The sequence below is a fragment of the Lepidothrix coronata genome, unplaced genomic scaffold (assembly GCF_001604755.1).
Source record: "Lepidothrix coronata isolate B3197 unplaced genomic scaffold, Lepidothrix_coronata-1.0 Scaffold59, whole genome shotgun sequence".
NCBI lineage: Eukaryota > Metazoa > Chordata > Aves > Passeriformes > Pipridae > Lepidothrix > Lepidothrix coronata.
Genome location: NW_016690239.1, coordinates 4,249,741 through 4,277,198, shown reverse-complemented (window position 1 = coordinate 4,277,198; position 27,458 = coordinate 4,249,741). Strand labels below are relative to the sequence as shown.

General features: G+C 38.1%; 1 protein-coding gene across 4 annotated transcripts in view; it reads left to right on the top strand.

The window, feature by feature from the left end:
* The first annotated feature begins 1,567 nt into the window (after positions 1 to 1,567).
* Positions 1,568 to 27,458, top strand: part of PRTFDC1 (phosphoribosyl transferase domain containing 1) — a 46,126-nt gene continuing 20,235 nt past the window's right edge. For 2 of the 4 annotated variants that reach the window (XM_017817104.1, XM_017817103.1), the window contains exons 1-3: positions 1,568 to 1,624; positions 6,608 to 6,714; positions 9,880 to 10,063. In XM_017817104.1, coding sequence (XP_017672593.1) covers positions 1,580 to 1,624; positions 6,608 to 6,714; positions 9,880 to 10,063 — 336 coding nt within the window. In that variant the 5' untranslated portion in view covers positions 1,568 to 1,579. Of the gene's footprint in view, positions 1,625 to 6,607; positions 6,715 to 9,879; positions 10,064 to 26,087; positions 26,154 to 27,458 lie in introns of all 4 variants that reach the window. The other 2 variants (XM_017817102.1, XM_017817101.1) reach the window with 2 other exon arrangements.

Genomic DNA, 27,458 nt, shown 5'->3' with positions numbered 1-27,458 from the left:
TAGCTTCAGATCTACAGAGCCCAGCTCTGTGTTGTTAATGCAAGAGTTTTTTTCAGTAATATGGTGGTAAGTGAATCAGACTGCACTACCTTTGGGCAAATGGGGGCTTCAGGAGGGGTTCTTGCCCACCTCCAAGGAAGAAGAATCTTCAAATCTTGAAAAGAGATTGTGGGTACAAATCAGGAGCATCTAATTCCAAAGTTCAGATGAAACATTGAACTTTCTCAATAATTGTATGAAATGTTGATGTGTAACTGAAAAGCAAATCTATTTAGGGATTTTGTCCATTATGAAAATTTCCTATGTATTTTACAAACATATTTTTATTTACTTTATGTGAATTTATACAAGTCTCTATATGCTGTTCAAATTCACTGCTTTTTATTAAGTTTATTTGAAAGCACTGTGAACAGGAACTATTTTTCTCCAGCACACCTCAATCTTCATACACAGGCATCACTTCTGAGGCAGGTATATTCTGGAGGGGGTCCCTGTCACTTTGCAAAACCTGGTCTTCTGTTCTTTCAGGCATGTTGTCTACTGCAGCAATAGTTCTTCCAAGAATAGTTCCTTAATCCATCAAAAAGCAAACAGACTTGGCTTCATATAAGAAAGGACTGATCATAAGATAACCTTCAATTGCTTTAGTACTTAGTCAGATATTAATCAGTGATTAATTTAAAGAAGACTTCTTAACACCAGATTCCTAAGTTATTAATTGCCCTAACAGTTCTAATGCAAGTGCACTGAAAGGATTCACTTTAAAACCAGTCCATCTCAGACACCAAACTCCAAGGGTAGATGTGCCCATAGTGTTCCCTGGATTCATCTGAGACCTACAAGTGTCAATGATCACGTTATAGAAAAGTAATGTACCAAATGGAAATGTCTTCCTACTTGGTTGGTAAGAGTCCCTCAGGTACCCCTAGGCATGTTTAATTATGCCCAAGTCTCCTCTAAAAGCAACTTTTACTTCCTTTAATAATTTCTAGTATAGGAATGGTAGAATTCTTGCTGTGTATTTGACAGAAGAAGAAAGAAGCGAGAAGAAAGAGACAAGCTCCTTCTCATCTGTGAGGCTGTGAAAGCAAAATATTAATAATAACTGTAGCAGCATTGGAAGGAGGGTGGCAGAAAGCTGTGTTGTTCCTAGTTCCTGCTGTGTTTTCCTCCTACTCCACAGACAGCACAGGCACCGCGGGGGTGGGCTGGAGGCACTGGGAAGACACAGCCTGCTCCGGCACGCACAGAATGGTGGGGAAGGAGCGGCATCTCAGAACACAGCGAGGATGGAAAGCATGATTATCGAACTGCCGGAAATATGCTTTCCGGCATCCCATTTTCCCTCCCCTAGAGTATAATCAAAATCCTGTTAAAACGGCCGTTTAAACCACACCAGCTTAATCTCACCCACTTATCCAGCCCAGGCCTCTCATGCAGCCCTGCCCAAGCAGCTCCGCTTCACTACCCGCTCCTACACCTGTACCTGCTCCCGTCCCTGACCCCGACCCCGCTCCCGCTCCAGCCGCGCTCCCGCGGCCCCGCCCCGCAGCCCCTCGGGCGGGCGGCGCGCACGAACATGGCGGGGCCGGGCGGGAGCGGCGCTGGAGGCCGCGGCGTTGTGGTAAATTCGGAGCGGGGCCCGGCCCGGCCCTCGCCCCCGCCCTGCGCGGTCCCCCCGGCGCTTCCCTTCCTTTCCCTTCCCTTCCCCTGCTTGTGCCGCGTCCCCTCACCCAGCTCCACTCCCGCAGTCCCCGGCCCCGCTGCGGCTGCCGGAGGGGCACGGCCGTGTTCGGCTGCCCGGGCTGCGCCGCGCTCGTGGCTTCTTCCCCCGTGGAAATGCGGTCCTGGATCACCGCGAGCGGCTCCTGTGGCCGTGGCTGTGCTTCGCCGCGTTCCTCGAGTAACGGAGATGAGGATCCTCAGGGATCCCGAGGTGCCTGGCTCCCACCGGAACGCTCAGGCGCCTCTGGGGATTTGTGGGCTCCCTGAATGCAGGCTGGGATAGGAAATAGCCCGAACTTTGGCGGTGTGTTTGGAGTGCCTGTAGGGATGGATCAGTGATGTAAAAAATGAATGAATGTGCCCCTTATTCTGAGGGACAAACCAGATTCTCCCGTGAAGGAAATGCCATCACTGCCACCACCTTAGGTATGTTCTTATTTTATTGTGGCATTGGGATTTTAGCAGGAAATTAAAAGGACAGCTGCCCAGATCATGGTCCAGATCCCTGTATGTAGGCAGTGGTCACACTGTGTCCATGCCACTGTCCCGTCCATCCTGAGAGACAGTCCTGAGGACCAGCCTCTCCATGTTTGAGCTCTGTCTGAAACTGCCACACACCAACCACCTCTCCTGACACCTGTAATAAATTCTTAAAGCAGGTGATTGTGTTTATCACCAAAGCAACATGAGGATATTGCAAAGAAGGATATGGATGTGCATAACCATGTTCTGCTGTACTGATTTAATTTCTTCTGCTCACCCCCCCGATCAACAGTAAGGCCAGTCCTGTATCATTTAAGTTACAACAGCTGGACTTTGCTTGATGCTCACTTTGAAGTGCTCAAACATCACCTGTACTCACTTTACCAGACAACAAATTAGTGGTGTTCTTCCAAAGCTGTTGCAATTGAGTATCTCCAGCTTATCTCTTACACCTCAAGGGAACACTTTTGGGTATTGCCACGTAGTTGTATTCCTTCTTGTATCTATTCACATCTACTTTAAAAAGACCCACTGAATAATATCTGCTACGCTATTTGAACATACCAAGCCTGAACTTTAAAAGTTGGTCTTTCTTTCACAATATGACTTTTTTTACATGCAAGTACTCCAATATATTTAGTATATATATTTACTTATCCAGTTGAATAGTCTTTTTATGAAACAATGAGAATTGTTTCCTTCATATTTTCAAGGGCTAAAGCCAGAACTAAATTAGGTTGAGTTCAATCTATATTTTTAATATGTTTTCATATTTAGCTATTAAATTCATCTATTAAATTTCCCCTTTTTTTTTTAATTCACAGACAGAATACTCATAAGAATTTACAATTAGTTGAAACTTGTCCTGTAGCATAGCACAGTGAGTAGCTTTAGGGTAAATGAGAATTTCTAAGCCTTGTTGTTGGTAAATGCCCATTTAAAAGAAATAAGAATATGAAATGGGCTTATTATATAAAAAAAATAATTAATTTGAAAGTACATGTGAATTTCATCCTATTTGTCAAATACCAGCAAGGACTTGTAAGTGAGAACTATAGTATTGAAAAGTGATGCAGTTTATTTTCTTCTATGCAAGAGAACCAGAAGGATAAATGGGAGAATCAAAATTTCATCTTGATCCTGTTTATTAAAGAATTTATTGTAACCTAAGTAAAAGCTATTGGTTTGTATGAATTCTGAAGCAATTTCCATCCATTTAGTTTGGTGTTCTGCATCACACTAAAAACATGCAGTTGGACGAGAATGCAGAAGTAAGCAACACTGACAGGGCTTTGTAGTGGGTGTTTATAATACTCAGGCAATTTAAGGTTATCTGAAATTGTTTCAGTTTACATTAAAATACTTATGAACAAAACCATTCCAGGCATTTCATGGTGACAAAATGCTTAAAAAGTTTCAGCCATCCCTATGTACTGAAAAAGTAGATGGGAAAATGGGCTTCCCAGCATTTCTGCAGCAGTGTTTTTGGAGCAAGATTTGCCTCTATTTAAAAACCTCGCCAAGGAGGATATTTATAATCTCCTGTTTCTATGGAAATGGGGAACACAACTAAGTAACTTTTTTTCTTTTGTATAGTTTCAAGGCTTGTATAAGTCAGGGGAAAAGCTTTCATTGATTCCAGTGATCTCCCAGTCATGCCCTTTTGTGGGCAAGCGTTCAGCAGTAGCTGCCAATGAATAACTTTTTTTGATACAGAAATTATTGGGTAGAGTTAAGAAAACACGACAGTCGAGGTGTCTGTAGCTGTCAATGAATATGCAAAAAAAGTCCCCAAGGAAACCAAACTCCCTGAGACAGAACACTTTCCGTACAGCATAAGGCAGGGCTGTGTCTGAGTCCAAGAATAGCTCAACATCAAATATGCTGTGTGAGCCAAATATTTGTGAGAAACAGCTTATTGCTCTACTATATAAAATTATAAGCAGAGGTTAGTTTCAGTGATGGTCCTTTAAAGGCTGTATGCAGCAAAAATACCATTAAGAAATGCACTTTGCAAAAGGCAAGTTTGTCACCATTTTTCCTTTTACTCAAGATTCATGCAGCCAAGCTGTAGAAAGACAATATGTGACTTAAGGAATATGATTGTAGAGTGTCATGGTTTGAGATAGCCCCAAAATCTAATTCCCTAGTCTTAGCCCCCTGTCACATCTCAACCTAATATGAGATGGGTTTTTTTTCCAGACAAAACACACCAGACTCCAAATGGGGAAAGGGAATATATTACAATGACTGTACAAATAAATATCATAATGCATTATACACACGATCACAACTATCTCTACCATGACATATAGTATTTACAATGGATCAGATCTCTTCTCCCCTGCAAATAAAAGTCCAGGAAGGAAGAAGGACGGATCCCTTCCAGTCTCAAAGCAGGAGCATCCTCTAAGGCAGCAGTTCTCCTCATCTGTCTTCCATGCAGCAGTTGCAACTGGGTTGTTGTAGCTGGATCTCTTTTCAATACACACAAGGGGGCCTCCAAGCCCCTCGGCTCTCCTTCGGTCCAAGCGAAGGCCTCACCTGTGGACTGCCAGCAGGGACAAGACTCGCTCCACCACAGGTATATCACGAAATGCAGGGGCATCTTCGTGAAAGTCCCTTCCTCAGGGGATTCACCCCTGAGTCAAAACATCTTGGGCAGCATTCAGTTGCAAGCCTTTGCCTCAAGAGTTCTAGCAGAGCTCCTGTGCTCCGTCTCAGGCTGCCAGGCTTGTCAGCAGCAGTGGGGAGGCCAAGGTCAACTCCCCCCGCATTCCTTCTCCGTCCCGGTCCAGCTTCGGGACGTCTTTTGAGCTTCTTAGCTCCTCTCTCTCTCTCTCCGGTACTGCTGTGCTTCAAGGCTCCTCTCAAATAGGAGTCCATCTACTCCTCCTCTCTCTAGGAGGGGTCTCCAAGGGAGTTTGGGGGGTCTGGTACAGTTCTTACCCCCAAAACTCTGTCTCTCTGCTGCCGGCTCTCTATCTCGGCTTGAGTAACTCTGAGTCTTCCTTGGTTGCATGCTGTTTCTGTTGTTTCTCCGTATTATCTCTTCTGGCCCTGTGCCACCATTTCTCCGGTCAGTGCCGGCTGCCGCTTCTCCTGCCGCTGCCCACGGTGGAGAAAACATCTCCCAGCATAACTAGAGACACCTAGCCCAGCTTTATGCTGTTCCAGGTCCCTGCAGCTCCCCCAGCCAGGGGCTGGGGAGGCCCCAGAGGCCCCAAGGGGCTCCGAGCCCCCTTCCTCGTGGTCTTACAACATGGCCACCTCTTCTATCACAACCAAACTACCACTCATCTCTTCCGTTTGCTTGTGGTATGTTTACATTTTTGCAGGAGTGCCCATTGGACAGAACTTCAAAACTTCCAGGGGTTACCACCCCTTGGGGTTTTACCATTTTTCTTAGCCTCTGGGGAAAAACAAGGTTCAAACCACGACAACGAGAAAACCTAGTAGATGTCACTTTTTATCCTGAACCATATTGAAGCAAAGCTTTGTAATGATTTCAAGATAATCTTGTGAACCTGCAGGTCTTGTCATTTACAAGGAATTGGGAAAATGGTTGGAGTTTGTTTAGTTTTTGTGCTGGTGATTTTGCATTTTCACCACTTTCTGAAGCCTTCATCTGTTGGCTGAGTTTTGCCTTTCCTAATCTCTACTGGCATTGTATGCTGTGAGATCTCCTAATTGTCGTATTCTGATACCAATGAAACCAATGTATATTAAATCTGTAAAATATTCTTTTCTGTAAATGTATGGATTTAAAGACTAGCTGATACTGAGGTGAGATGCAAACATTTTGTAATCACTTATCTTTGATAACTTATCAATTGAGGACCTCACCTCTGGCAAGAAGTACAGTCTTCCACTGATTTGTACAGATATCATCCACAAACCACGTAATTTATTCTCCCTATGTGTTGTTTCATCTGTATAATGCTTATTTCTTTATTCATGTATGACTTTTAAATAACTCTAAACTAGAAATGTACAATTAAAATGTAGGATTTTATGACTTTTGATCCCACTATCTGAATCTCCCGTTGGAGAATCCCTTCTTACTGTCAATCTTATATTTGCATTCTCAGTTTGAAGTAGTAAGAAAGTCATTCTTGCCACTAATTTAGTATCAAATGTTTCCTTTTTCTATCTAGTTGTTTGTAATTTCAGGTGACATTGCTCACATTCTGTGGGGAAAAAACTGTAGCATTTGATTTCTGAGATATACCGAGAAACAAAATCATTAATAGGAAAAGCAAAATAGTAAATTATAACTGGAAGAAAATATGGCATATGATTAATTCAGCCAATAGAGTGTACTAGAATGCTGATTTTATATCAGTTACATAATGTCAGACACCATGAAGTGTTCTTAACAGTACTATTTGATATTCAGATTTCAGACAATTGGCCTGGATACAGTCTGGATTTGTTCACTTATCCTCAGCACTACTATGGAGATCTGGAATATGTGCTCATACCTCACGGCATTATTGTTGACAGGTATGTGTAGTTTGAATGTTGCTAAATAAATTCTTTGGTCAGTAGTATTATTCTTTTTTTTATAAGGGCTGTCATCCACAGACAGTGCATGTGTAACATTTGTTCCAAAATACTATTAAAACTATTTAATTTGGAAAGTAAAAAAATGTTTGAAGGTTGTAGTTGCCTTTGCAACTCCCTGTCTAATTTCTTTTGCCTAACTTCTGATTTGGGCATTGAACGAGACAGGGGGTCCCACAGAGAAAGAGAGTCTTATCATATAGAGAAATGGACTTTGGATGTAGGTGAAAAGACAGCTGAACTGAAGGTGAAAGGGCAAGTAAAATCTTTGCATATATATATATCTGAATGTCCCACTTGCACTCTAACCATCCTGTGTTTTTAATTAAAAAACAGAAAAAGGAGAAAAAACTACATTCCATTATGTGCAACTTTGGCAACTCCCTGGCACGAATCATTAATGCAAATTAACCTGATGGTTCCTGACTGCACATTGACTTCTGCCATCCACCATAACTAAAAAGTGTTGTGGACTGTTCGGGTCCAGATGTCAAGTTTGGAGTGTGTCAGTGGGAAAGTTTGATCATCCCTCATTCCTTACTTTGTGGCAGTTCCCATGTGCACTCAGTGTAGGCATTTTAATGTGCTTTGATATTTGTGGTAGGTCAGCTCAGTGTTCATGCTCAGTTACTATTTTGGTGTGCTGTTAAAAAACTTATGAAAAGGTTACAAAATGGAAACGGTAATTTTCAGCAGTGTATTTATTGGGAATATCTAAATGGAATTTCATGGGACATTTTCAGCCTGCAGCTTTCTACCTACCACATTTCAGCAGCTGGTTGCAAATACAAGGAGTTGGAATTCCTTGAAAGAAGATTGTAAACATCCATCAAAAGGAATGGCTATTACTCCTGTATTTGTTTTTGAACACAAGCTTTCTTTAATTGCCTGTTCAGTTACCATTGTCTTGAATTTCTAATCTTTTTTGGTTCAAGTCAACTGAATTTTAATTCCTCTTTTTTTAAAATAAATATGTTGCAACTTTAGCTCTCATAGAATTAAATGTAAATTTCTTTGAAGTAAGCGTTGAAGTCCAGTGTTGTTTTTGTACTCCAGGAGAATTAGCTCCACTTCTTACTCCAGCAAAAAAAGGCTGATTCTATTCTAATGGAAAAGGACACAGAACTGAATATGCTGTGATCAGGCAAGATTTTCATGTAGGAAGAAGGTTCAGCACTTGAAAAAATTCTCTTGTCAGTTGGTAGCAATTAAATATAAGTTTAAAAGGTCTATATTTTTATTTAGAAATTGAAAATAATATATTTTTGTCTGTGCTGGAGTTCATACACTTAAAATACAAAGTGAACTTTGGAATACTTGGAAATTTCATCTCCTCAAACAATCTGAGGAACAATATAAAAAATGAAAATCATCAGAGAAATGTTTCTTCTTAAGGAGAGGTTTTCCACATGATTCTCAGACTTGATAAAAGATGATAAAAGACTATTAATCTTCAGTAAAGTAAGTGAAAGTCTTTTACTAATTCTCATTCTTACAACAATAAAAGTAATTATATATTTGAGATAAAACAAGATGATGTAATGATATCTTCTGTTTCTCAAAAACTTACTAATTACTGCTATATGGAATTTACTAGAGCATTACAAATACAAAGATGTGAAAATGAAGCAACAGCTTTGCTCATAACTAGTATATTATCTTTAATTTAGAGCTTATTCTATTCCAGTACATGCACAGATTTCACTAAAGTTCAATCAATGCCTTTATGTAGTGGCAAATTGATTTCCATATTAGAGTCAGTGGAGAAAGAAAAAATCAACAAAACCTTAAAAATGTAATAATGAAAGACATGGGATAAATTTTAGGATTATTTAATAAATTTCTTCCTGTCAAGAAGTTCACTCTTATTGAAACTGCTAATCTAATTTAGAGAGCTATCAAAGAATTTTCCAGCATAAGTGTTTATGGAATATAATGCATTAAGCTGTTTTTCCTCAAAACTTCAAATGACATTAAGTTTTCTGTTGATACCTGCTTTACATCTAGAAATTACCTGGTTCTCTATTTTACGTCTAGAAATGCCATCTTTGATGTTCTTTAGAAAGCAAAGCTACTTAGGGTGAATATTTATTATTTATACTTATTAGTAAGATTCATATTTATTATTTTTATCTTGAAAATATATGTAGCATTTTATGGCAGAAATGAGCATCTTTTGTTGCCAATCATCTGCCAAATTCTGTTTGCAATGCAGAATTGTCAGAGAAGACAGGTTTGGGAACCCTGCAGTTCTGAGTTCATTGGAGCATAAGCTCAATTATTTGCACGTGTGTGACCTTGAACAAGTCGCTTAAGCTCTTTGCACTCTTCATTTTTGTTGGATGAAGTCGTGCTCGTATGAAATAGTGATAATGTACACTCTTTATAAGCTTTTGATTGATGCTCTATTGCCTTCTAGTGTTTGTGTATATATTTATTAAAATTGTGGAGGTAGCATCTTCCAAAGCCAATCAGTGTGAAATATTTCCAATAATTTTCTTCCCTGTCTTTCGCTTAATTTGTTGTTCTTGTGCAGCAACTAATATAACAAGTGAGGGGATTGTTCAGGAATATTTTATACTGATGTTTCCTGTGAGGTAAAATGGAAGGCTAATTCACATTCTTTTCTCCAAAGTCTCTGAAATGCTTATGAGTCCGACATATGCTGAGATGGATTGCTCCCTTTTGTTTAGCTGGGGAATTTGTGCATTTAAGGTTAACCAGTTTGATTCACATGCTTTGCATCATGCACCCATCACTCTCTAACTGCCTTCTGTGAGCTGGATCCAAACCCAGTCAAGCATTGGAATGGACTGCCCGGGAAGATGGTGGAGTCACCATCCCTAGAGGTGTTCACAAAACAACTGGATGTGGCTCTTAGTGCCATGGTCTAGTGGACAAGGTGGTGATCAAAGGTTGAATTTGATAATTTTGGAAGTCTTTTCCAACCTAAATGATTCTGTGATTCTGTGAAGTCAAGACACTTAAACAGTGTCAGTCAAGCTTTATACTCACTGTAGTGTTTGTAAACACATGGAAAGCCTACCATGAACTTAGAGCATCCGCATCTAATGTTATTTTATCTGTAATTTGTTTTTGGCCCAGGACAGAACGATTGGCCAAAGATATTGTGCAAGACATTGGAGACAATGATATTGTGGTTCTCTGTGTCCTCAAAGGTGGCTACAAGTTCTGTGCTGATCTTGTGGAGCACATTAAAAATCTTAGCAGAAATTCAGAAAGGTTCATCTCCATGAAAGTCGATTTTGTTCGCCTGAAAAGTTACCACGTAAGTCAACGCCTTTTTTATGTAGATTATGATAGAAGGTAATAATAAATAATGGACTTTTGTATCTGAGATCCCCCCTTTCAGTTATAAGAAAAACGATGTGAAAAATGTTTTTGTTTGAAAAACTTGTGAGGTTTTCTTTAAAAATATTTGTTCAAATCCCTTATGCTTTATGGATAGTATGAATGAGGATATGAACATCTTTGGGCTGGATTGTTTTGTTTAGTCTGTCTTTACTTCTGGACAGAAAATTATTCAAATTTCCTTCATGTTAAATGTCAGCATGTTGTTTGTTCTCAAAATCCTCAGCTGTTCTGTCAAGTTAATTTCATGTTACTTCATTTTCCACCCCCACATAGTTTGGCATAACTGCAAGATGATAAATCTATGTCTTCTTCTAAATGTTTAATGCTAAGTAAATGAAATGCTTTCATCTTCATAACATGCAGTTTACATAGTAGCAAAATATACCACCAGATGATGATAGTGTTCTATAAGAAGATGAAACAAGCCATTGAATCAAATCCAGTGTTGAAGTAAGCATCAAGACCTCCTGTTATCTTCAGAGGAAATTATGCAATAATTTATTTGTGTCAGTGAAGATATGATACTGAGATGACCAGCCTTTTTTTTAGAACCTGTAATTACACATTTCTTATTGTTACAAGCTATAAATTCATATTCTACCTTGTAGTGCACATTCCATAGTGAGGGAGCATTGCTAGAAGCAAGTTGTCCTAGAAATGTCTGAGGAAGTACACTAAATAAGTGCAGTGATAATACAGTGTCTTGCAGAAATCCAAGTTGCTGAGTCCAGCAGTTCCCACAAATAACTCTACATCCTTTCCACAGGCAGAGGCTCGTTGGTTGGCATTTTGCTCTGACACTGGTGACCATAAATTTTTCCTAACTTTCACATATCCAGTCTGAATTTTTTCCCTTATGGAAGAAAAGTGAATGAGAGCCTTTTCTAGCCATTTGGTTAGGCTTTGGTCCCGGGACTCCTCTTTCAAGAATTAGTTAGGTCTATGGAGAGCATGTGCAATACTAATATATTTTCTAGGTATTCAGCAGTGTTACAGAACTAATTAATAAAGTAAATTATAATGTTTGTCTCACATAATGGGACATAGAAATTATAATCAATTTTTTTTTTTGTAATTATGATAGCACTTCAGGAATACTCCTTGTCAAATATGTGGAAGTACTTAAATGGGGTTTTATTTTACATCTGGCATATAGATAATGCTTGTGCTTTTCCTATAGGGTCATCTCTTTCCTTGGTGACAAATCAAATCTTATTAACCATACTAACTCATAACCAATGAGTGACACGAGATGTATACTGCAGAAGTGTGGAAATCTTCACATCTTTAGCTTAGGAAATAAAAGTATGTTATATCAAGCTTAAACTGCATACAAATTTTGTTATGCAAGGATGATATTATCAATATTGAGTCCTAGATGATCCTAGCACTTAGTGGCTGTGCATGTTTCAGATCTTAGTCTCATGCTTTATCAGAAAGGTAGCGCCTTCCCCAGAAATACTGCTTGCATCTAGTGTTTAGAAAATAAACCCTTTTTTCTTATACATGCTTCCAAGCAGGTGTCATGTATTTAGAGTCTGAAGTGTCCCTAATTTAGTGCTTGGAACAGTGCGTGATGTGTGTCTGATCTTGAGAAGCTGATTGATACTGCAGTATAAGTCTGAAATGACAGTAGGATTGGTAGAGTTGTTCCATGAGATATGCAGAAATGTAATGCTGAGTAAAGTACTGGTATCACTACCTGCCATCCTTTGCATCTTGAGTTATTGTTGTGTGCAATTACAGATTTTAGAGAATGTTCCCTTGTCAACGTAGCTGGGATCAGAACACTTGAGGAACTCCCTGTAACTAGTCTGAGTGACTCTTTATTCCAGCCTTATATGAAACTCCCAAATCTCCCGTGTTAGTTTGTTCTGTAATAACATATCTCTCACAGTGTTTTACACTTTAATCAGAGGCAATAATTACAGTTTTGGAGGTAAGACTCTGCTTGAAGACTTGGAGCATCACCAGTTCCACTCCTTTGCTTCCTTTTGCCTTTTCTGTTCCACTTTCTAGTAAGACTTATTACTGCTCTCTCTTTTTATCCCTTTTTCATTTTATAGGCACTGTTCTTCTCACATTATTTATCCTGCTTCCTTTTACTAACTGTTCTCTGTTTCTTTCCTAAAGGGAGTCCTGCTACTCTCAATATACTTCCTTCAGATATGTCTTCCTTCCCCCCTCCAGCTGTTTAAATCCAACAACTAATTTCAGCTCAAACTCATGGGATTTTTAAATTGTCTCATTCCAACTTCAATACTGAAAGGTTAGTTGATTTTTAGGGGTTGTAATTTAAAGTGGGATTTCTTGGTTTAATCATATAGCAAAAATGGGCTTTAATTGTGACCCAGAGTCAGATCTTGGCATCAGTGAAAGTACATCTTAATTACAAAGTGTCAGTGAAAAATATTGTACTTTGATGTTTTGCATACAGACATGATTACAGGAAAAGGAGATTGTAAATATGACCGGCTTTGTATGGCTCTTTGTTTTTCAAACTTGTCAAAATATTCCAGAATTTAGACTTTAGCATTTATACTTAATCAGTATGTTAGGATCTGCTTTCTTATTAAGCAGCTGAAACCTGGACATGTATCTTCTTTGTTTGACTTCTTCATGCAAATGAATTGATTAAAAAAAAAAAAAAGCAAGCAAGGTACCTTTAGATTCTCTGGATATTAATGAGTGACTTGTACTTCCACAACCAAGATGGTCTTATCTGGTTTGCAAAGTATTGTCATATGTGCCTGAACGTTTTTGTGAGAAACTTTCCTGTATTTTACAAGGGGCAGATTAGAAGAAAGCACCAAAGTGGGAGTTGGAAAATATGGCTTCAGAAGTAAACAGATAGGAAGCATCATGTAGACTGAAGGATAAGATTCAGGAAGTAGATGCAGAAGAAAATAAAATCCAGTGATGGAAATGGAATGAGGAGCAGCAGTTCTGAGTTTGAAGAGGCAGAGAAGAGAAAACATACCATGTTTTGAATGAACTCAAGAGTAGTGAGGGAAGAAGTATAGTGGGTAGACAAAAAAGCACTAGAATAGTCGTCATGTGAAATATGGTGAATGTATGGAAAGATGCATGCCAAGTTTTAGGGAAAACTGTTGTGTTCTGGAAACACTGACGTAAGAACTGATAGAATTTGGCAGCTTTTTAGATATCAAGGAGCAGTGGAATTGACTGTAGAGATTTTTGAGTTTAAAACTGGATAAAAAATAAAATTTACAATATTCAGTTTTCACCATAATGAATTTTTTTCTCAGTGATTGTTCTTCCATGGGGAATCAGAGTTCTGAAGTTAAAAAGGAGTGAGGGTTTCAGATTGGTAGAAGAAGTAAAAATTATTTTCAGAAGCATGGTAGGTTGAAGTCAAGGATGAAAAGTAGTAGAGGAAGAAGTTGAGTTTGGGAATGTCATCTAAGGAGAATATGACACCAGCAGGAGAGGTAAGAAACACGGATCCAGAAATTCTGTAATACATTTGTGATACTATGAGAACTGTAGCAGAAGAGTAGCCTGTTCATAAACAATAATTAGAGCTTCTCTTTGCTCAGTGTGGAAGAGACAATTTAGGACAGGTCAATAAAGGTAAAGGTTGAATTACAGCTTGAGACAGAGGAGGATATTCTGGTTTATCAAGTCTAATCCCCTACTAAGAGATGCAACAATATCACTTAATCCTGTTCCTTGGCTATGCCAAATATGATCTTTAAGTCAAACCTCAGTTTTGAGATGGAACTGAAAAAATCAGGTGAGGGAGTAGAGGAAGTACACAGAGTCTGTAGACTTTTTGAGAAGTTCTCAGCAACCTCTCAATAGAAGAGAAAGTAAATGCCTGTGAATTAAAGCTTCTTTAGTGGACAGATGATGGAAGCGAAAAATTGAAAGAATCACTGTAAGAGTTGTTGTTGAAACTGGTGGTGGGGACTGGTGGAAGAGAGGACAAACAGGCAGACCATGCATTGCTCCTGTTCGTGTGAAATGTTTAGTATTCCCATATTGTTATCCATAGATATCTATCAAATTCTCTTAATTACTGTATTTTATAAAGTAGGTGTGATAGTAAAGCTCACATCTTGGGGAAGGGCAAGTGAATCTTTGTAGCATAACCTTTTTTCACTGAAAACCATGGAGAGGTAAAGTGGGAATGAGACTGATACTTTTCCTGAAGTCTTTTGTGATGTCTTTGGTTATAGATGCAGACTAAAGTGGCAGAAGACCAGCCATCTCTGTTATTTTGAAATAACATTGTTATAACAAACTCTGTTCTTTTGAATAACTTTGGGACCCCATCTGGAGTACTGCATGCAACTCTGGAGTCCTTAGTACAGGAAAGACATGTATCTGTTGGAGGAAATCCAGAGGAGGGCTATGAAGATGATCACAGCTCTGGGGAGACCTTGGAGCAGTCTTCCAGTACCTAAGGGGCCTACAAGAAAGGTGGAGAGGGACATTTACGTGGGCATGGAATGATAGGACAAGGGAGAATGGCTTTAAACTGAAAGAGGGTAGGTTTGAACTAGATATAAAGAATAACTTTTTATGATGAAGTTGGTAAGGCACTGGAACAGGTTGCCCAGAGAGGTGGTAGATGCCCCAAATATGTATGAACTTAAGAGAATGTTGCTTGCTAGTTACTTGGAGGAAACTTCTAGAGGATTATGTGGATTTGGTCAATTCGTGTAATTCTTTAAAATAAGTACATTATTTATGGTTTCCAGAACATAATTAATAAAAAAAATGTAAATATATGACCTCTGAATTGTAATCCATGCACAATGGTTGCATTGAATTCTGCTCACAAACAAATCCATTGATATGATCTGTTTCCTCTTCAGCCTCCAGTCCTTCGAAACATATTTATAACTGTTGGTTATTAGTCTTGGCATAAACAGGACCATTAGTGCTGCAAAAATCTGAAAACAAGCAACAAAACAAGCATTGTTTAGTAGAAATCTGAATGTTTTTGCTATACAAAACCATGTCAGTAAATAGTTTTGCTTAATCTCTCTACTGAAGGAGTAAGGAAACAGGGATTTTATAATGAGTAAGTTGAAAGCTTGGTAAATTTATTTTTCTGCCATATAGGTTTCCTTCTCATACACCATTACTAAATACTTAATTCCTAAAAGGCACAACAGCATGAGGCATCAGACTATATTTAGAGAGTGGTGTAAAATGTACATTCCTACATTGCATAATAACCTATTCTTATTCAGCATAATTTTACTGTATGAAACTTGATTTTTTTAAGACCTGTATGAACTTTTCATCTGAAAACAATATGTTGAAATCCTGACCCTAAAAAAGTAACCTCAAAATGGTTTTATTAATTTAACAACGCAAAAGAAACAGCTAAGTGTCCTGCTTGCATTTAGTGATTCATGTCTATGCCCAGACTCTACATCAGTGTTACAATGATTGTTCATTCCCATTCCTGTGTCATGAAAACACAATTTATCATCTCCTGAGAAAAATGTACATCCTGAGATGAAAGAGAATGCACATTAGTTTTCTTCGTACAGATTTTCTCTTGGGCAAGTTGTGAGTTCCCTTTATTTTGCATCATGTACACAGTTTAGCTGATGACCAGATCATCATCTTGGTGCTGAGTAGCCATGGAAGACTTACAAATTGGAGCCTATCCGGTTGAATTAATTCCTGTCAACTTTAAAGCCAAATTCTGCAATAATTTCATGGGACTGAACTCCAAATTATGTGTGAATTATCAATTTGACATGCAGATAAATAACTTCAGTGTAGGCAAAATGTGGTTTAATTTGGAAATGAATAATTTATTATTTATTTGATTTGGAAAGAGGCTGTACATGTACTAGACATTTAAAACCTAAAATATACTCTTAACATTTTTCAGATGCATGTCTTGCAGTCAGCACTGTAGACAGTAAATAACTGTACAGAGAATTTTGCAACACAATATACTTTCAGATGCTAATGGGCAGCAAAAATATGACATTAACTTAGTCCACAGAAGCTACCAGTGTAAAGGATCTAGACCTTGAAGTTGTTGCTGTTCTGAGATTGTCAGTGGTGCTGCCAGAGAAATGTCTTATAGGCAAACTAAAGATAAGAGATTTGAGACTAGAAATCTGTTCCTAGAATTGCCAAAGGGATTTTTTCTTTGTGCACTTTCCGTGTTTATGAATGGATAAAATGGAATTTTCATCCTAAAGTAGTAGTATATTTCTGAAGAAAAGCTCTGGGAAATACTCAAACCTGCTAAAATGAGTGAGTAAAAGGTCCTTTACAGCTCCAAGCCAAAGATACTCCAGAGTCTTAAGCAGATATTGATGTATCTCTGTATGTCTGATGCTTCAGTTATTTTCTGAAACTTAGTAAGACCTGTGATGGTTAAGAAGGTGAGGAACGGTGGAAACAAACCATATTTTTTGTGATTTGAATGTTTGGAGATGCTACAGTTGACAGTTCTCCAAACTGTGTCCAAATGCTTATTTTCCAAGCGGTAAGACTTGTTTGAAAATAGAATGTTTTTCAAGAAAGAAACAAAAAAACCCCACTTCTACATGCAGCAGTGTCTTACTGCAAAATATCAGCCTCAGAGACACTAAAGCTTTTCAGAGAAATAGCTGAAAATGTGTTAGTGGTGGAAGTTGTCCCAAAAGCTTATTCTTGTAGCAAGCTGATGAACCCTTTAAGAAATTTACAAAAATATAAGGAGGAGAATGGCAGTCTCATGGGTGGAACTGTGCGTGGTCTTATTAGAGTTGCAGCATAGTTTAGGCACTTTGAGAGTAAACTCTCATAAACTCTCCTGCCAGATTAATCTGCATCAGGTACAGATGGTTCAGGGCTTGGTGTAAAAACTGAGACACTGGAGATGGGTCTCTTCTCTGATTGCATCAGCTGGAACAATTACCATTTCCAGTTCATTCCCCAGGGACTGCAGTGCCGTCCCAACAGTGCCCTCCCAACTTGCCAGCTCAGCTGGTGTTCTGAGCACTTCCTAACCTGTTTCAACCTGGATGAGACCAGTTATGAGAGACTTTCTATCTGAACGGCTTGAGCTTGCTGGATTCATTTTTAGTGACCCAGATGCACACATGCATCTCAGCCTGCCAGCAGCCCCTGCCAGAGGGAGGGGCTGGGGACAGCCTGTGGGCAGTAACTTCTTTACTCAGGACAGCTCTTGCTGGAAAAAGAAGTCTGTCCATAGCCAAGGGATCCTTGCTACCAAGTACACGAGCCTCAGACTCACCCTCTTCTTTATCTCATGCTTCTAAAAGGTATCAGAAGCGTGGCTATTTCAACCCTAGTTATTTTTGTGAAACAACCTAGTTTTCATAGTGTTCTAAGATAAACTGAAGAAGGCCGTACTATATGGAATAAAATGTGAACTTAAAAAATCAGTGTGGTGAAACTTCTTAGGTCTGGAGGCATATGCTCTCCTTCCGAGGCACCTACAGCTTCCATTTAAGGCCATGGCAAAGTTGTGAGATATGAGAGCTTTAATTCATCACTCACTCAAGGCTGTCTTGAGCATAAGGAGGAAGAAAGTCTTTCTGATTTAAATTATTTTAATTAAAACATACAGTCTTTTCCTGTTGGACACTGCTTAGGGGCTTGGAGTGTTACGAATAATGTAAGTAGGTGTTAATTTGTGGGCACAGTTCAGGAAAGGTCATAATAAACCTATCATACAGTCAGTTTATCAAGTTTATCTGTAATGTAAAACTCATAGAGGGATGATCTCTGTAACTGTATGCATCAGATAACACACCTACACATCACTTAAATATGTTAGCACCATCTGAATTCTTAGTAATTTTTTTTTGTAAGTATGAGTAAGTGTTTCAGTGACTCACATATAAAAGATTTGGGGGAACGAAACAACTCAGCCGGGGGAGAACTGAGTAGGAAGTGGCCCGATTGCCATGGGGACAGAACGAGAGCAGATGTGGCAGTGAAGGCACAGTGGTACTGAGCTGTCCTACAGGTCTCCAGCAATATCATAATATTGTTTTAAGGCATTTGTGAGGCATATTAAAGCAAGTAACTACTTGCCTTGTCAAGATACTTTTAATTTTTTTTCTATTGTTTCCTGCTTAGGTATTACCTTCCTTTATACTGATACATGATTTTTATCTGTGGAATTATTCTTTTCTAACTGAAAAAAATTGGTTTTCCTGTGTTGCCACACTCTCCTTCTGGACTTCAGATCTAATGCAAACTCCACAGAGGTATTTTCTAATCTTCTTTGAGAAATTTTGCTCCCCAAGGGTCACATTTTTCTAACGAGCTGTAATGTTTTCTTTTGAAAAATGTCTTCCAATTTGAAATAAATGTCTTGGATTACAATATATTACATAGGGTATAGCTACTGTGTATAAATGGAGTTTTAGATCTGAAGAAGTTCATTTTTCTTAAGGCTTTTAATATTCTTTTTGGTGAGCTTAAATCTTTGGTATTTTTAAGCAGTCCAGATTCCTGGAACATCTTAACATTTAAGACTGTGAATGTTTTTAAAATCGGTCAGTTTTAGAACAGATTCAAAGCATCAAGGGATTTCATTAATGGCATCCAAGAGGTCATCTTTTCAAAGAATTAAATTCTAAAGTTCCCCTGGATTTGTTGTAAAGCAGTGGTTTGTTACAAAGCCTAAAAAATTGAAGTTTAGTTTTAGTAAAATACTTTGTTTCATGTTCTGCCAAAAATACACAAGCTACTACTAAATTATGGTATTTTCAGCAATACTATATGTCCTCATTAGGAGAGACTATAGTCTGTATTTTCAGTCTGCTTCACAGATTTTTACAGTAACAGGGAGATAGGATCTTACATATAAAAAAGTTCCAGAACATAATGGTTGCTAATCCTGTTGTTCAGGTAAGATCTGATAAGTTTGAAAGTGCTGTGACATTTTTATGCATTGGAAAAATATCACCTTGATTACTTATTTAGATGCTAGTAATACCATTTAGTATGTGGGGGTTTTATATAAAGATCTGAAATGGGGCAAAATTAATTAAAAGAAGCCAGAGGGTTCTAATTTTCTCAAGGAATTCCATGACTCTCCTTTACTGGCATCTCTTAAATGCTGTTTCTTAAAACAGATCGTAGCATGTGTGATGTTCCTGCAGTGCCACACCCCGGGAGGCTGTAAGGCATGAACCAAAAAGGTTACTTTAAAGGAATATGGCAATAACAGGAACTCCTCTATTACTGCATGATTATCTGCATGAGAGATACAAAATTTTTTTCCCTCCTCATTTGATAGACAGAAATTAGAATATTTAAATAAAGAAGGGATACTGTAACATAACCTTTCAAGAAAATTCACAGAGTATGTGTGCTATTAAAAGTTTCCCAGTTGTCACTAGCCAAGGGACTAAACACAGTGTTATGAAGGAGAGTGCTACTGAGTTGTGAGGTTCAATGACACACTAGACTCCAGATTGCTGGAAAGGACTAAGCATTTGAGGCTTTTATCAGTCTCATCTTCTGTGAATTTGCTTACACCTATCTGTTTTCTCAGCCTGTGGCTATTTGACAAATTTCAAAGTTCTTCTCCTATCTCCCTTTTATCACCAAATCCTAGGAACTAATGATAGTCAGGGTCAGAAGGTTAGTACTTCATGCATAGTCTAGAGAAAGCTGTTTCTCTTGTGCTTGCAGAATGCCCGAGGGGATGGGGCTTCAGTACAGAGCTACAAATTCGCTATATGATTTTTCAGTGTTCATTTACTTTAATCATTAATTTACAACACAGTTAAAAAATTGGGGTAAGACAGTACATATGGATCTAGTAGTGTCCCAGCTGGCATGCTGAGACCCTCTGTTGAAGCTGGGAAATATGACTTCTAGTTCCCCTGCAGTAATGCTTGTACACTTAATGTTAAACAATAATTGGATAAAAGACATACTCCAGTTATTGTGGACTTGCATCCAAACTGATGTTTCCCCAGCTGAGTCCGGTATAGTTGGCTATAGCAGCATGATGACCTTTATGATTTTTGCATTACCAGGGAATAGTAACAGGAGGAAGATTTTCCCTACACCCTTTGGCTTATGGAGCTGAGGAAGAAAAGCAGACCAAATCTCCTATTCCAAGAGGGCTTATATTACATTATTATCACAAAATGTGGACACTCTTAGCAATGCCTCCTGGCATTCCAAAAGGAGTACCTGAGTAGGATTATGGCGATTCTGGAGGGTATGCTTGCTAAATTTTTCTTTTACCTGTAAGTTTTAAATTTATTTGCCTCCCATCTCTGGAGACAAATTATGTGATCTGAACTTTGCCTCACACAACTGAAGAGCCCTGTGAAACTGTTAGTACCTCTTCTCATCCTGGAACATACACAGATTTTGTTTCTATGTTTTAAATATTATCTTACAGAATAAAAGTAAGTTAGAGTACAAGGAAATCTCAGACTACATTCTGTGGAAATTAACCTGAGTTTTTAGGATACATTGTGTTTCTGATATATGTACAATTCAAAACAATTGGTATCATATGTTCTTGATTTCAGTTCAAGCTTACAGGTGCTGTTTGTGCCATGTGGTTATATGTGGTGCTGCAATCTTACTGCATCATTCTTAAACAAAATAACACATTTAATCAATACCAAGCAATTACATAAAACTGAATTGCTAAACCAGAAATAAAAATACAAAATAATTTATTGTCTATAATCCTTATTAGCCAGGTTAACTGGTTTGAATTCTGCTTCAATTTATGACAGTTTGGCCCTTTTATAAGATACCTTACCTTCTTTGAATTAAATACAGAGGAGTCCTAGTACACAAGAAATTACTGAATGTCTGAACAGATGATTGCAAACAATTCCATTTATTCAGTTTAATAACTCATTGTTGCCTAGAGAATTGTTTAAGCTGAATGACCTGCCTTGCTTTTACAGTAGGGAAGAAACATACCCAGGTGTTACTGTAAGTCAGCTGATAAGGAGTACCTTGCTGTCAGTAAGTTCACTGTTTGCCTTTCTCTGTCCAAAGCCAACTTCCTCATTGCAGAACTCTGGCCTTCCCTGGAACTGGATAGACTAGCCTGCATTTGAAGCACTTTCAAACCTGAGTGATGGAGCTTTTAGTTAAGGAATAACAACAAGGAAGAAAAATAATAAAATATAAGTGAATATTTAAATTAGTTATATTGTAGATCTAACCCTAGAGAAGTAAAGTATGTCTTACATGGTGGCAATTAGAACTCTGATAGATGTACACCTACACCAGTTTAAAATCTACTGTCGTAGGTTGTCCTGGCAATAGCAATAGGGCTTTCTCAGTGCAGCACAGTCAGTGGTGTGGTCAGCTCAGGAAGGCACCTTTAAAGCTGGCAGAGATACACAAAGCTGTCAGTGCTTCGGTGCAAATGTACCTTTACTGTCCCTGTGGGAAAGGGGATGTCCTGGCAGGGAGTGTATGCCAGTTTACTGTACTTGACTTCCAGTTGGCTCAGCATTGTTGGATTGTTTGCGAGGTGTTCAAAGCACCTCTGAAAAATATATCAGTGACCTGGCACTTGAGTATTTTGAATGTGGGTGTACCCTGGAGGTTGCAGTCTGCCCTTTAGTATACATGTGATTCTGGGGAAGGGAAGGCAAACTTTCCAGTCTTTACTGGGAAGTGATCTGTATCATTCCCACTCATTTGCACAAGTCTCCAGCTTAACAGTACTTACTAGTTGCCCTCTGAATGTTGCTACTTAAGCCTGGATAGTCCTTCCAGTTGTCTGGCATGAAAACTGTGGCAGCTCATGTTCTGCACCCTTAAGGTCTCTTGTTCTTTGTTGTTGTTCTGTAGAGAAGAAACCCAAAATAGTATTAATTCAAGTATATGATACTTCTAAGTAACCTTCCTGGAAAACTCAGTTGTAGGAGATGGGATGATGGTGCCAAGTGAAAGAGCTTTCCTCATGTGAATCCTCAGGTTGGGGGATTTGCAGTATCACCCAAGGGGTAGAAAGCAAAGCAGAGCAGGCCTGATGGTCACATCTTTCTTTGTTACGAGCTTCCCCGATGAATTCTCAGAGAAAAAGGTAACCACATTTTTTAAAGAAATTCCATACAAACTTTGCGGACTGTAGTAATTAGATACATAATAATAACCTTGTGTCCATAATTCATAATTTAGTTATGCATTTAAACTGTTCTGTTAGAGCTACTTTTTTGCCATGATTAAAGAATCTTTGTTTCAGTGGGCCCAGTATTAATGTACTCCAGATTCTGTTTCTTTAGAAGAGTAACAGATGTTCACAGTTTGGTGCAATTTTCAGATGAGCAATGCTGTTTATAATGAATTTTCCTGAGACCACCCAACTCATTTCACTTGTAACTTGAACTATGTCCAAGTGTTGATCTCAGGAGATGTAAAAGAGATGTAATAATCCTGTGCCCCACCCAGTTCAAAAGACATGACTTAGTATAGATGGAATTTAAATATCTATACTTTGAATCTACATAGAAAGCAAAGGTTTTACCTTGTATGCCATGAAAAATGGAGGAGGAAATAACATTCTTGTTTTCATTCATCAAGTATTCATAGGATCTGAAGATGTATATGGACAAGGTCTGAATGAAATAAAATTATAAAACAAAGATGAACAGGTGAAAAAGCACAACACAGCAAATACAACCAAAGAAACCGAGATTTATCCTGGAAAATACAGGTTTATTAAGCACAGAAAAAAATCAGAAATGTAGGATTAAATATAGCTTGGGATGAGGTGTAGGGATGTAATACAATGCATCATGTCTTGTCAGAAACAGCTGCAATAAATTTTGTGCTGCATGAACCAAAACATTGTGTGATTTAGATCTGTGTCTGTCTGGGACAATATATTTAGTGTCAAATATTTAACACCAAAAAAAATTAATTGATAGGGTCTAGGGATGTTAGAAAGCAAGTTTTGAGGAACCCTGGGTGACAGAAAGTGAAGCTTCAATTCATATTTCTGCATTTGTAAGAAATTGTAAAGACTCAATCATTTGGAACAACTCCTAAAGAAAAAAGCAGCTCTGAATGACTTGAGACCATGAAAATTAAACAAACAGTTCTGAATTGACAGTAATTGGTACTGAATGAAACAGGTTTTTTTTCTTTCCTGACATTCATTGTACTTTATACTTAACATTTAGTGCAGTGTTATTTTGAGATTATAAACTGAGAACTCAGAAAAATGCACTGGGAGGTTCCTATGGCAACCATAATGTGCAAATTATCGATGTGAACATTATGATCACGGTAATGTGACACTGTGGTGTTGAGTCTTGCTGTTTGACAGGTATGTATTTTACAACATGAGTTAAGTGATGAATGTAGATAGTTACAAATGGCATTAAAATTAATTATCTGATTATTTTTTTTTTGGCAAGAGAATTGCCTACAGTGTGATTCAAGGAATTTCTTTAAATTTTTTTAAAACACCTTGGTTGGAGGTTCTGAGCTGCATATAGAAAAAAACCATATAGAAACCATATAGAAAACTGTATGTTTTTAGGCACAGTGAATACTCAGCTGAGGATTTTCATGATTTTGTGCAGTTGTGTCACGACAGCCAATGCGTGAACGCTGAGGTTGACGGGATGCTGTGATCCCCCTGCTCTCAATGGCTTTTGTGTTTGCTTAGCTGCTTGCCAGCAATGAAGATGCTTTTTCAGCATCTTCCTTTCAGCTGAAGCCAGAAATACCAAGTGCAAAGGAAACAGTGCTGCTGTGACAACTGCTGAAAGAGATATTTTTTTTAGTTAAAAATAAATAAATTCATTAATCATTGCACCTCACTGTTATCTTTTTTTTCCCTCTCTCTTTTTCAACTAGCGACTAAGGGCAAACTGCCTCTTCAGTAATTCTTGTGTGCTGGTTGTAATGAAATTCCACACTTTCTCATTTGGAAATGAAAAAATATTTTGTCAGTGCCTTGGTTACACATGCTGTGGTAGATATTAGAAACAATCTGCTTTTTATAGTCTTATAATAGTCTTGACTTTTGAAGAGTGACCTGTCTTGCTTTACAACATAAAACTTGTGCTTTTAAGCCTGAACTTTAAATCTTCTCAATCTACACTTTTTGTTTAGTTTTAAAATAATCTTCTGAAGACATCGGTTCATTGCTTTGTTGTTGTTTGGGGGTGGTTTTTTTCTGGTTTTCTTTACGGAAGTAAAAGAAATATTGAAATTTATATTAGAAAATGTATGGGATGTAACCTTCATTGCTGCTCTAGCTCTGTTTCCCAGGAAACAGATCAGAGCAGCATGAAATTTATCTAAAGCTCCCAGATCCGGTGCAGAAAAAGTGAAGGCAGGTCTAAAAACTGTCTTTTAAGGCAGTGACTGCTTAGGACCTTTTACAAAGCTGTGCGTGAGAGTTTTTTGGAGAGTGGAATCTGAGTAAAAGCGGGAGAGACTTCTGGTGGGACTGCAGTGCAATTCTGGGCAATTCTACAACCTTTACTTTCAGCTGCTCAGGAAGGCTGTATTAATTTAGGCAATCCATTCCCATGCAGACTACGAATTGTTCCTGGGGTTGTCAGATGGCTTCTGATCCAGTGGCTGCAAAGGTGCCTTGGAAGTCCCTGGACTTGTGCCACCTGGGCTGTGAGTGTGGGCAGGTGTGGTTTCCTGCAGTGTGACTGTGCTGCACGGCAGTGCCAGGGTGCTGTCTCTGCTCATCCTGTTTATTGAGGGGAAGAAGAAGAGCTATAAACCCCTTAGCCCAGTAGATCCTCACCTGCCTTAAAAGTCCTTATGTCCCACTGTTTATCTGTGGAAAAACATTTGACTGCAGAGCACTGGATTTATGAAATAAAGGCAAAGTATTCAAGTATTGTGCTTACATCATTGTGTAATGATGAAGCTTCCTGGTCTTACCAATAAACTACAGTGTCACATTGTGGTACTGCAGCTATTATTGAAATTGGACTAACGTGGTCTTTCTTTGGGTAGGGAGATTAGATTAGCACATGCAGCAATTTGGCAAAACCCCCACATTAACTATACTTACTTTTGCTTTTTCTGAAAAGTTCATATAGCCTGGCCACGACTGTATATTTTTTAATTTGCCATCTTCTTTAGGGCCTCTTCTGTCTTCCCTTAAAGGTAGGGCTTCTGTGTGTCTCCCTTATGTGATATTAAGTTTGTGTTCTGCTGATAATGAATTTGACCTAGAGTTGGTTGAGAATTTTCCATCAGAATGAATTTCAACTAGAAATGTCTGTAAAACAAATCTATCAAAAAAGAATTTTTACTGTTTTTTTAAAAATTCCTTTTTTAATAGGCAAATCAAAGCATATTATTCTGTTGCATGTAGTTCAACCTGATTAGTAGTATTCTATTTTATGTACTTGATTTCAAGAATTTTATCTTTGAGTCAGTTGCAAAAACAAAGCCCTGGATACTATAAGGCACACTGAAACTATTTTTAATAACAAGTGATAAATTTTGCAAAACTTTTTTTCCCTTGAAAAAAATAGAATTAATTCCTTCAAAAATAGCCTAGTTCTCTCTGTGAGTGATAGATGTAAGCACATTTTGCATGTGTTTCTAAAGACTGTTTCAAAAAGAGAATGTGCTTACAGGTGTTTGGTCAAGTGTTGAGATGCTCCTGTCTTCCCGTTGTGAAAGGGACAAATATGTTACTCAACACTTGACATGTTAAGAAATAGCAAGCAAGGGACCATTATTTTAAAGAGAAAAATGCAACTTTTTTCTAATTCATTAAACCCTAGAGATTGATATTAGCTTAAATACAACCAGGAGATGATAGAAGCCACAGGACCAAGTGAGAGTGTGGTTTTGTTGTACATCAATATTAACAAGCATTAGAAAATATAAGTAACGAAGACTGTGAAAGATTGAAGAAAAAAGTTAACATGTTTGTATTGTTATTTTATACAGTTGTAACCAATTTCAAAGTTTGATCTTTCTTCTTTCAGAATGATCAGTCTATGCAAGATATGCAGATCATGGGTGGAGATGATCTTTCAAAGCTGACTGGGAAGGTTTGTTAATTTTAAATTTAAGAAAGAAAATAAATCCATAAAAACACTTGAGAAAGTCTTTGTAATTTTGCACATGGACTGTCAGATACTAATATTAGAATCAAAGGTATTTATTAGTCTGTATTAAATTGCCGTGATGCCATTGGTTTCAGATTGCAGATGCCCCAAAAGATCACAATGTAGCCCCTCCATCTTAATGTAGGGAGTCCCCAGTAGTTATACACTTACCACCAGTGAGATTGTGGGCAAAATTTGTGCTGTAATGTTTCCCCTGAGCTTGTTTGTGTCTTGGAGCCTTGTTGCCTTCAGTGGGTGCACGCAAGCAAACTGCCCATTGAATGTCCCCGTTGAATTCATCGTATGGGTTTAATACCATTTTGCCTACTGCACAAAATTCCATTGTGGAACCTTTCACTCAGAGAATCAAATGGGATTTTTTTATTTCAACATCAGGCTGGCTGTATGACTGAATCTGCACTGTGCTTGACTGTTGTGGTAATGAGAGAGAGTGGTTTCAGGCAGTGAAAAGGCTATTTTCATCCAACTGTGGCAATACAAAGCAGCACTTGGAAGAGGAAGGAAGGCTGATTTCATTAGGCAAATGGTCTGTGTGGAAAATGGTCAGAAAATGGAGTCTTTACTTATGCATTATGGCAACATAATACTTATCTTGTTATTTATACTCTATGTGCAGTTACTGTTTTATTAGCTGGTACTAGATAATATCAGTTTCTTCAAAGCACTCAAATGTAGCACTAGCAAACTCATTTATTTTGTTGTACTATAGCAAACAAGGAGAAGAGAAAAACATAACTTTAAATGTTTTCATTAATATTAAATAGGTTTTGATGCAATTAGAACTTAAATGAAAAAAATGCTGTTATACTCAGAATATTTTAGTGATACATGTGTACTCAATTTACACTTCTAAATACTCCTGCTGGGTGTTGTTTCCAAATTACCACTAAAGCATTAACCATGTTCTTGGAAAATATTAATTAATTTGCTACTTTCTAGTATTCAAACACTGGAGTTTCCTGTTTTTCTGTGATGATTTTGCATATGTTTCCCTACAGAACTGGCAATGCACCTATTCATCTTAACAATTCTCTTACTCAGGTAGTCCAAATGCTTTCTAAACTTCCAGGCCCAGCTGCCCTTCCCCATCTTCCAATCCCAAATTTTCCTGATTAATGGCTTCAGTTATTAATATTTCTTCCATCCATAATACTTCTAGTGTAATTTGAATTCTGGGGCAAGACATTATTTTTTTCAGGACTTTTGTGTATTTGTATATGTCCACAT